Source organism: Bombus vancouverensis, chromosome 15 (assembly GCF_051014615.1).
Source record: "Bombus vancouverensis nearcticus chromosome 15, iyBomVanc1_principal, whole genome shotgun sequence".
NCBI classification, from domain to species: domain Eukaryota; kingdom Metazoa; phylum Arthropoda; class Insecta; order Hymenoptera; family Apidae; genus Bombus; species Bombus vancouverensis.
Genome location: NC_134925.1, coordinates 6,545,240 through 6,555,192, shown reverse-complemented (window position 1 = coordinate 6,555,192; position 9,953 = coordinate 6,545,240). Strand labels below are relative to the sequence as shown.

At 33.6% G+C, this 9,953-nt stretch overlaps 3 protein-coding genes and 2 non-coding genes across 6 annotated transcripts; 2 read left to right on the top strand and 3 right to left on the bottom strand.

The window, feature by feature from the left end:
- Positions 1-1,006: 1,006 nt before the first annotated feature.
- On the top strand, positions 1,007-1,078 carry TRNAP-CGG (transfer RNA proline (anticodon CGG)). Its single transcript has one exon. It is a non-coding gene; the product is annotated as a tRNA-Pro (tRNA).
- Positions 1,072-2,036, top strand: Srp19 (signal recognition particle 19). Its single transcript, XM_033335169.2, has 2 exons — positions 1,072-1,295; positions 1,475-2,036. The coding sequence occupies exons 1-2, from the start codon at positions 1,225-1,227 to the stop codon at positions 1,866-1,868; spliced, it is 465 nt and encodes a 154-aa protein (XP_033191060.1). The 5' UTR covers positions 1,072-1,224; the 3' UTR covers positions 1,869-2,036.
- A 148-nt stretch (positions 2,037-2,184) lies between these two features.
- Positions 2,185-6,036, bottom strand: LOC117157382 (uncharacterized). The gene is made up of 6 exons (XM_076625078.1): positions 6,026-6,036; positions 3,986-4,032; positions 3,166-3,291; positions 2,576-3,102; positions 2,391-2,495; positions 2,185-2,320 (listed from the first exon to the last, which is right to left on the bottom strand). Exons 1-6 carry the CDS (start codon positions 6,034-6,036, stop codon positions 2,192-2,194), a joined length of 945 nt encoding a protein of 314 aa, XP_076481193.1. The 3' UTR covers positions 2,185-2,191.
- TRNAH-GUG (transfer RNA histidin (anticodon GUG)) lies at positions 4,012-4,083 on the bottom strand. Its single transcript has one exon. It is a non-coding gene; the product is annotated as a tRNA-His (tRNA).
- Positions 6,037-6,913: 877 nt separating the features above from the next.
- Positions 6,914-9,628, bottom strand: LOC117157402 (uncharacterized). Of its 2 annotated transcripts, XM_033335450.2 has the most exons (4): positions 8,271-9,628; positions 7,900-8,196; positions 7,280-7,549; positions 6,914-7,197 (listed from the first exon to the last, which is right to left on the bottom strand). In XM_033335450.2, exons 2-4 carry the CDS (start codon positions 8,170-8,172, stop codon positions 7,102-7,104), a joined length of 639 nt encoding a protein of 212 aa, XP_033191341.2. In that variant the 5' UTR covers positions 8,173-8,196; positions 8,271-9,628; the 3' UTR covers positions 6,914-7,101. The 2 variants fall into 2 exon arrangements, with proteins under 2 accessions (XP_033191341.2, XP_076481129.1); XM_076625014.1 differs by having other exon boundaries at positions 7,900-9,628.
- Between the last annotated feature and the right edge of the window lie 325 nt (positions 9,629-9,953).

Below are 9,953 nucleotides of genomic sequence, written 5' to 3'. Positions count from 1 at the left end.
AGTATTCGAGAAAGTTTATGTGGTTTTTACTTTTGTTAACATACATTATTCATGTAGCTTGTTGTACATCATTCATTCCACTACAATTTATTTATTTATTTCATTGTTTCTCTCTAGAAATATTCGAAATATGCGTACTTATGTTCCGTGTGACCTAATTCTCTTCCTTTCATCAGCGTACTCCTTCCACTTTCAGTCGCTGTAAATGAAGATTCATGTATGTATTCGCACAATGATCTTATTATCTTTTGCTATCTATGCGAAAGTAAACCATGCAGAGTATACTTTCACCATTATATGGGATAATTGCTTATTAATCACGTAATCAGTACAGTGAAAGTTGAAACTGCTTGCGGACAGCTAGTTCCTCCTTTCATGTAGCATTAATATTTTGCACACACTAATTACTGTAGTATTTCTATTAATGGACCTCATATTTTTTTTTTTTTACCAAGTACATTCACGTACATATGTAATGAAAGATATCGTTTAGGAATATTATGTAAGAATTGTATAAAGTTACGAATACACATATATCACGAAAATATTGTTACATTTTCGCCGAATGGAATTTGCACTGATACGTAAATGTTGTTTAGCAAATATGAAATCGGAATTCACGCACGAAATCTAATGGGGATAAATGGGAATCGAAATCCGAAAACCGATCAATGTGGTCATAGTTCAAAGTGGTAAACATTGAGTAATAAATGATATTTATCATTCATTCAGGAATAAAACATTGGAGTTTAAATATTTCTTAATTATTCATAATTTCCATATACTGATAAGGTATCGCTCTTTGAGAATTATACTATATTGAGTATCATATTCAGTTAGTATTTTATTATGTAAATTATTTCAAAAATGATCTTCTCTACACGAATTATTAACGAGAATGTTTATACATAAGTAGTTACATAATTTTTTAACATTTTTAAATATATTTTAATATTAACTAATTCTATTTTCCTATTACTAATTTATCAAGACGTAATTGTTACATGGCTCGTTGGTCTAGGGGTATGATTCTCGCTTCGGGTGCGAGAGGTCCCGGGTTCAAATCCCGGACGAGCCCACGTGATTTATTTTTTGTTTTTTCTTTTTGATACACTTAATCTTATTCTCATTATATATTAATATTCTTGTTATTTAGTACTTTATACTAAATATTTATTTTATTTCGTAAAAATTAGGGTTTGAATTAATAGTACCGATTATTTCATGAAACTATCGATAACATCAAATATGGCGCTCGCATGGAACTCATTAAAGAAACACAGTGACCGTGAAAGGTATATTTATTAAGGCATTAAAGCATTTATCGTATCACTTGGTATTTTATTTTTTATAGAAATATTTAAATAACTGAATTTATGTTAATATACTTTATTTATTATATATGTATACGAGTACGATCAGCTGCATAACCTCTCTGACATGAAACTGACAGCTGTATAATAATTTGTTGTAGATGGATTTGTATCTATCCGGTATATCTAAATAGTAAGAGAACTCTAGCAGGGGGTCGGAAACTTCCAAAAGACAAATGTGTCGAAAATCCAACATATCAAGAAATTCGTGATGTTTTGGTAGCAGCTGGTTTCAACGTTGGAGTAGAAAACAAACGACATCCACGAGAACGTAGCAAAGAATTATTATTTCGCGGACGTATTCGCGTACAACTCAAAAATGACGATGGTACTCCTGTGAAACCAGAATTTCCCACTAGAGATTCGGTTTTGGCATATGTGGGCACGACCATTCCAAAGTTAAAAACTCGACAAGGAAAACAATCCAGTGGTGAACAATCTTCTCAGCCATCAAGTTCATCGTCAAAGAAAGGAAAAGGAAAGGGGAGAAGATGATAAAGATATATAATATCACTAGAACATAAAAATATTTGTTACTTATGTATATTTTTGTGTTGAAATGAGAATTATTCTCACGTACAAAAATATTATATTACAAATTGTACAAACCTTTTAAAGGGAAGTTTTAAACTGAATGCATTCATACATACAAATATCTTAAAACTTTTGTTAAATTCTTTTATTATTCATCATTATTTTGTAATCCTGATAGTCGTGTTAATTGTTTGTTTTCATTTACATCTTGGTACTTTACTATTGAAGGAATTTGTTCGATCGTTTTGAATATTCAAATTATTATTCTCAGAATTAGAAGGTAATTACTTCGATGAACCAGTTGGAGACTGTAATGCTGTTTCTGTATTGTGTGGTACATAGTGCACTATATAACCACTAGGGGGAGGATGAGATACTGGAATATATGGTTCTATCATACTCGATAGTGGAACCTGTAAATTTAATATACATATGATAGAATTTTCCCAAGTTTAATAGCGCTTGTAGCAAAGTAGTACGTACATTCTTGTCGGAATTTGGTTGAGCTAATCCTACAATAGGTGGTTGTCCAATTGGAAACATTAAATTGTTCTTAAGATTTTTCCTTGCTTTTCTATTTTCTCGTGCCTCAAATTTATTAAATATAAGTATGAAATAGAATTACAAAAATATATGAATTACATTACATTACATTTTATATTACTTACTTCATTGATACTTCTAAGAAACGATCCATTTGGGTGCAACATATCTTGGAGCTCTGATCTGGCATTTATTAACTCACTTACTGGCGCACTAACTGTTTTTACTAATGTACTAGGAATATCATGTAATGTATTGATATGTGGATGTAAATCAGGGTGTAATACAGATTGTAAAAAATTATTCCCTAGCAAATGTGGTAATCTACTTATTGTATTTAAAGCTGGATGTAAAATGGAATTCAAATGCGGAGGAATAGGTAGTGGAGGAATATGTGGTACTGGAGGAATATGTGGTGGAGGAATATGTGGTAGAGGAATATGTGGTAAAGGAGCCCCAACAATAGAATCGGATGAAGTTGTGTTTGAATCCTGTTCATTTATAAGTAAATCTGTATTAGTCTTAATAGTAGGATTACTTGTTTTTTCTGTATCATTGTCATCATTATTTGAATCACAATCTCTTACGAAATGTGCATGACCTTTTAATGGTCCTCCAGTGAGAAAATAGTTTGCAACTTGGTGAGCATCACCTGAGGATTATTAATATATTGATATATGTTAATAATTACTTGTAGTTTTCTTATTGCAGTTACCTAGTTTAAGATGTCGATTAGAGCTTGATACACCACGTGAATCTCGCTGCTTTTGTTCAGACAGTGCTTTGGAGTTGGTACTCAAATCAATTTCCTTCAATTGCTTTCCAGAACGTATATTGTAATCTAACAAAGCAAATTAATATATACAATGTAATACTTTTCTTAAGGCATTACCTTTATAGCCATGGTACGCACTAGAATAATTGAACTTTATTGATGTAAATGGTTGTAAATTGTGAATTTTAGTGCAAGAGACATTGTGTGTATACACTACAATATGATATAAAATAAAGATTAATGATATTAATCTATAGTACTTCATGTTACAGATAAACAATTTGGACACATCAAAGAATTCAATTGCAATAAGCTTTGAAGTGCTTTGAAGCGCAGATTATGCACTGGAATCTGATGTGGTTTTACCTGACATTTATTGATTTTGCAAGAAAAAATTTGCTGACGTTTTATAAACAATTCTTTTCCTTTATCATAACATAAATGCTTACATTAATATACACAGTTGTAGGAATTACATCAGACCTTAAACAATTGAGTAATAATGATTCATGTAACATGCATACTTTTATGTAGATTTTTTATATGAAATCATTATCTTTTGCTTTGTTCAATTTATTATTGTTTATCGCAAAAGTTATTATCTTCTCAAGTTTGTATTTCATCACATTATATTTGAAAAAAAAATTAAAGTATTAAGAAAAGAAAATATTATAAAGATTAAAGTTATAGAAAATTATATCTGTTGAACGAATACATATAAAGTGTTGTAATCAATGAAAAGAAATATATAAAAAAAAACCTTCACCGTGACAATGTTTTACACATTGCCGTGACCAGGATTCGAACCTGGGTTACTACGGCCACAACGTAGGGTCCTAACCACTAGACGATCACGGCTATTGAAGGTTGTGGAAGACATGGTTATTTTTCTAAACACTAGAAATATATTTATTTTTCTCTCAAAAGTATTAATTTAATTTATTTATTCTTAAATGAAATACTTTTAGGAGAAATCAAATTCTAGACTAAATTAATATAAGTACGACATATACAGTATTTATTTTATATACATTAATATAATAATTATTATAATTATCAAAGCTTATCGTAAATTATCGGTGATTTTTAATATCATTTGATTTTTAATATCATAGAATGGTAATGGAGTTTATTTTCATTGATTCTCTTGTACAAGTAATGATTAAAGCTCTTGTTCACAGATGGAACTAGATGCAACTCCGATGATGAAGAAGAAATGACTCCTCGAGTCTTCTGATTTCCTGATAGTGTCCGGTTGTTAGCGACCGTCGTTGCTACCGCGGCGTCGTGGTTTTAGCAATAGTGTGTCATTCGTGTAAAGTGTAAAAAAGTAGCTCATGTAAAAGTGCTCCAAACACGACGGTTTTCGGCGATGCTTGACAAGGGGAAGATGCATGCTGCCTGACGACCGTCAAGATGTGGACTTCGAACGATACGTCTAGTCGAAGATTCCCGCGCGAATTCTGCTCAGGTATGTAACTATTTCAGTCAGTCACCATTGATAATTTTACTGGAGCTATGTCAAGTTTTCGTTACAATCTTTAGAGAACAGTACACTTCAAAGGCATTATTAACGTTCTACGGACGTTTCTCGAAACGTATGTATACTAACTACTAAAACTTCTGAAAACACATAAGTTTTTCGCTTATGGCTAGTATTGTTTAACTTATTTCGGTATTGTTGAATACTAAATACGTATATATTCCTACGACGAGACGCTCTGTGCTGAATAAATTTTGCAATTATTAATTGAGTTTAATTTAATATAATTTTTACTTTAGGCGATCTGTAAATATCAATATCCAGATATCCTGGAATTGAAAATCACTTTCCTCGCACGAAATTAATTCGAACAGACGTTAAATGATTTGTATACTCGCGAGAAAAACTCGATTAATAATACGCTACATGGAATCTGTAAATTCACGAGCGCAACATAGCGAACGCGTATTTCACAAAACGTGTTATTACGGTTTCAGCAGTAAAAGGGTTAAACATATGAATTTCCTACATAAACATATAGCAGAAGTTTCTCTAATTACCGATAGACATTCGTACAAAGATGCTCAAGTACAGCCCTGCAAATGTTACCATCTTGTGCATTCTGTTCGCCTGGTAGCCAGTGTCTCCATAAGAGTCTATCCGAACAACCTTGATGTCATTGATATTTCAATATTTTTCTCTCCTTTTATTCCTTTTATTGTTTCTTCGTATATTTTCAAAGTGTTATTCCCCGGTGTAAATTATATTACGACTACCTAAAGTAAATTATATTTCATGAAATTTTTTGATATTAGAAGGTATGCATATATCAATTTATAAATAAACGAGTTGCGAATCGTTTTTAAATTTATCAAATATAAGTACACGAATACGTACGTTTAATAACAGATATAAGAAAATACTCGTGCTAATAATTTAACTGGGGTATATGTCTCAGTTGACAGGTTAACTAGTACGGTAGTTTTATACGTTTTATCCTATGGATTGCATTGTATTATGTATTTGTAGAAATGATAATACGTCATCGTACATTTAGTTGCGCATTTTTTATTTTACAATGTTATCTAGTCGTTTTTATTGTCCAGAATATTTTATTCCGTATTCATTTTATTTTAATCGTCGGTATTAGTCAATATTCATTTTAGATAATATCCGTTCCATTTTAATCATTTCAATAGATTTATTAATGAGCAGCGAATCGATTTATTCGCCGATTTAAAATATCGATGGTTTACTGCATAAATATCGTATGGCCATATTTGGCAGAGTTTTTACACGCGACAAATAGTTATTTACTGTTTCTCCATGTTGTATAAAAATCACGTTTATATCTACTTCGTGAATTTCTCAAGAATAATATATTTCTTTATCATATTTAATATGTGTAGAGATATTTTCAGGAACTATGATTCGCTCTCGTCATTTTGCGTTCCTAAAGACGATCGATGCATGATAATCAATTTCGTAAGAGCATTCATAAAGACGAGTATAACGCAGAATTTCTTTGATTATAAAGTACTATTGAATTCTTCAAACCGTTTTCGTCGAAAATGCTGAAAGTGCAGAAACGTACAATATTCGTGCAATATGCTGTCGACATGTCAAATAAACTTACAATTGTATGTATGTGATGGAAGCCTAAGCTTATCAACCCTGTTCCTAGGGGAATTGTTTGTTTTCTTTGCCTAGAATCTAGAACTAGACTCTAGATCATCGTCTATCACGTTCATATTAGTTTCTCTACAGACACGTGGAAATATGATGCATAAGCAAGTTCAAAGTATAAATGATCTTCCGACAATCGATCTTTCTTAGATGGTCTTTGTGACGCGTAACAATAATTACCGTGGTATTTTTTTGACATATTTCATCTGTCAGATAATCATTTAGGCAATTCGATTCTCTTGTTGTCAAAAGTCAATTAATGCAAATTTGCGCTCGGTGAGAAATGTGACGTTTCCTAAAGCAACGAACGGAAGGAGTCGAGGATGACTTAATACGTATGATAGCGGAAACGCAGCCAGTAATTTGAGATCCTATCGATCGTCTATTGTCTACGTATAGCTAATACAATATGAAACAAGAATCGATAATACGGGCATGTTTATGGCACCGTCGATATCAGATATACTTATATATAAATAAATAAATAAATAAATTTATATATATGTATAATTACGTTTATTTGTCTCCATTTTGTTTGTTTTACATTTATTTGTCTTCACTCCGCTAGTTTTACATTTATTTGTCTTCATTTTGTTCGTTTTACATTTATTTGTCCCGATTTCGTTATTTTTACAATGTTATCCTATACCTAAGTCCGCTAAATTAATCCGTATTTTTATTATCATTTATTTACCGTTTTATTATCATCATTGTTGTGTAAGCGCCGCTTTTTCAATGATCTTTATTAATTTATCGATACACTTGGCACACTCTTCCACGTTCTTATGATCGATATCGTGCACCTAATTACAGCAACGAGAAGAATGATAGAATTATCGTTGTTCGGAAAGAACAATAATAGAATCGAAATGAAAGTTTGCATACCCGTTTAGCGAACTGTGACTTCAGTTTCTTGTCTTGGAATATCATCTTTTCCCCTATTCTAAGGTTCTTGAACGTCTTCGCTCGGAGCGGGCCGAATTTTCTTCGAAATTCTTTCACGCTCCCGTGGCAAGTGTTCTCAAGGTTCTGGATCTTCGCATGTATCCTACGCTGTCTTTCTCCTAGCAAATCTACTTTTTTCGTAAACTTCACAGTGTCCTTGTAGCCGTGGTAATAGTCGTTTCTCATTTGCATCGTCAACTCTCCCGTTATCTAGACGCAATTATACAACATTATTTTGTCGTATTTGGTATTTTACTTGTGTTACGAATAAAATTCCACCACTTCCCCTTAACGGTTAATAAAATTCCCTAGAAAGTTGTTGAAATTAACATGGAAATTATCGCGTCTGTTTACAGTTATTCACATTAATACTCGGACACGATACAACATTATATCTGTATTTCTTGCTCTGTATACGATTTAAATATCGTGTCGTTTATTCTACGTGAACACAAACCATTTACAGAGGAATATAAAAATCGATCGCGATTTTGTACAAATCAACCGCGACTGCACGGTCGAACAATATATGTAGAAATAAAAATGAAAATAGTAATTACTTGCTCGAGTTCGTTCGCTACTTTTATTTTATACGCTTCCGGCAAGTCTGGGTGTTTACTGAAAATCCTGTCGATCCGCGCTTGATTCGATTCCATCCACGAGTCGACCTTTTTGTCGATGCTCTCATTACCGTAGTCGATCAGAAACGATTCTTCTTGATTTACGTTGTCGGCTACTCTCGATAGCACCTCGCCACTCCAATACAAAACACGATCCTTTTCCTCCAATAAATCGATCCATGAGTGAGGCATACGTCCTACCGTTTGCCCCATTGTTGTTTCTGTGCGAGCATGTAACTGCCAAAATCCATATGATGGCAAATGATGTATCGGCTCAGCGTCCTCTGTCTAAAAGTCAGGTAAATACTCACAATGCTTACGGTGATCCATTACGCGTCGGATTTGCTTTGTTTTGCACGCGAGATTTAACCGAAATTTGGCAGCATATTGTTAGCTTCGTTCGACAAGGTCGTCACTTGTGCTTCTTCTAACCTTTGTTATGTGACATTTCTCCAACGAGGTTCCTGTCATGTGTACCGATTCAGCAAACCATTTAAAAAGTATTTTAATTTAAATTCGAGGTTTACGATACTTTTCATTTACATTTCTTTACATTATCAATTCCATCTTGTATACATACACAAATTTCGATACTCATATAATAATCTAATCTTTTTAGCCGAAATACTAATCATATTATATCAATTATAGCATATTATCTTAATACACTTCTCTACTCATTGACCTATCCTAATTTAACTTAAATTCGAGGTTTACGATATCCCGTTTTCAACTTGCTCGCATTATCTGTTCCATCCTATATATACATACATACAGAGATTTCAAAATCTATATAACAATTTAATCCTTCGCACACTATAAACTACCATCTACTACCGTCTACGAAACTCCAATTGAGTCTCCTCTAATCTCTCCTAATTTACATTAAAAGCAAATCAGGTATTCACATTATCATGCTCTCGGTTCAAACTCCATTCGAACTTTATCCCATCGTATAGTTTGGTTATATCGCGGCTAGGCGCTGCCTTAGTTAGCGGTTTCTCGTTTATCGTAAACCGGACAGATGGCGTTGAAAAAAAGAGAGCCGTCGCGTTGTTTTCTTCTTCCTGCAAACGTCTCCATTTTTCTTTTCACGCCGGTGGCGTTGCTTCGGTATTGTTCACTTGCGTGTAAGCAAATAACGCGGATGGCACAATAGGTGGAAACTTGGCCAGGCCGTCACAAAAGGTCGATTCTTCGCGGAGTGTCCACGAGGATTACATTGAGCGTTGATTTCACGTTATCAGACGTGGAAAAAGGAACTGGAGCGGACGTCCGGCCGTCTCGAAAGTCCGCGAAATTCAATCGGCGCACGTAGCTAGTGTCGGGGTGTCAATTCAAAGCAACGTAATCTCCGTTCAGTGCGACCAATAATCGGCTTATTGATTTCGATTCGAGGCTAAAACACCGTCCACAACAACCATTGGAACCGACGCGCGAGCTGCTTTTTTCCCCTCTACGTTCCCTGTCTTTTTTAATTGACAATCGAGCTCCTGAGCACTGGGAAGGGAGAGGCACGCGTGGTTTTCATTTATTTTTAGCGGTGAACGTTCCGTACGCGGTATTTAAAACCGGGTAGCTTGGGAATGGACGTAATTTAATTTTCCTAAATAGAAATGACCTTTTTGTTCGCGCAACTGAGAGCGGTTTGATTGGAAAATGCTTTTTATCGCGAGTACTCGTCGTACCTGTATTATCATTGTTGCTGGTGTTTGATTTGATATTTATATATTGGTAGACAAATTTTGTCGTTATTAAAATATTTCAGAGGATTATATCGTGTAATTTATTTATACCCGATAATAATCCTTGTGTCGTAAGTAAATGAAAATTAGGTTGAATTATGTAATACAAGTACAAGCCTGATCCTAAATTAGAACAGTCACGGAAAAAGAAAATTAATTTGACAGATCATCGGAAATTTATTAAACCATGCTTGGAACCTTAGACTGTAAACGAATGGTACATTCAACATCGTAGTACAAATCTCATAA

Bases quoted from the DNA above. Each gene is read 5' to 3' on its own strand.
- Srp19 (XM_033335169.2), top strand. From the start codon at position 1,225: ATGAAACTATCGATAACATCAAATATGGCGCTCGCATGGAACTCATTA. The intron at 1,296-1,474 runs GTATATTTATTA...AATTTGTTGTAG, and splicing joins AAACACAGTGACCGTGAAAG to ATGGATTTGTATCTATCCGG.
- LOC117157382 (XM_076625078.1), bottom strand. The intron at 3,292-3,985 runs GTTTTTTTTTAT...TTGCTTTGTTAG, and splicing joins AAAACATTGTCACGGTGAAG to ATTACAATATACGTTCTGGA. The intron at 2,496-2,575 runs GTAAGTAATATA...AATAAATTTGAG, and splicing joins TTCTTAGAAGTATCAATGAA to GCACGAGAAAATAGAAAAGC.
- LOC117157402 (XM_076625014.1), bottom strand. From the start codon at position 8,172: ATGGGGCAAACGGTAGGACGTATGCCTCACTCATGGATCGATTTATTG. The intron at 7,550-7,899 runs GTAATTACTATT...AATTGCGTCTAG, and splicing joins TAGCGAACGAACTCGAGCAA to ATAACGGGAGAGTTGACGAT. The intron at 7,198-7,279 runs GTATGCAAACTT...TGCTGTAATTAG, and splicing joins AGTCACAGTTCGCTAAACGG to GTGCACGATATCGATCATAA.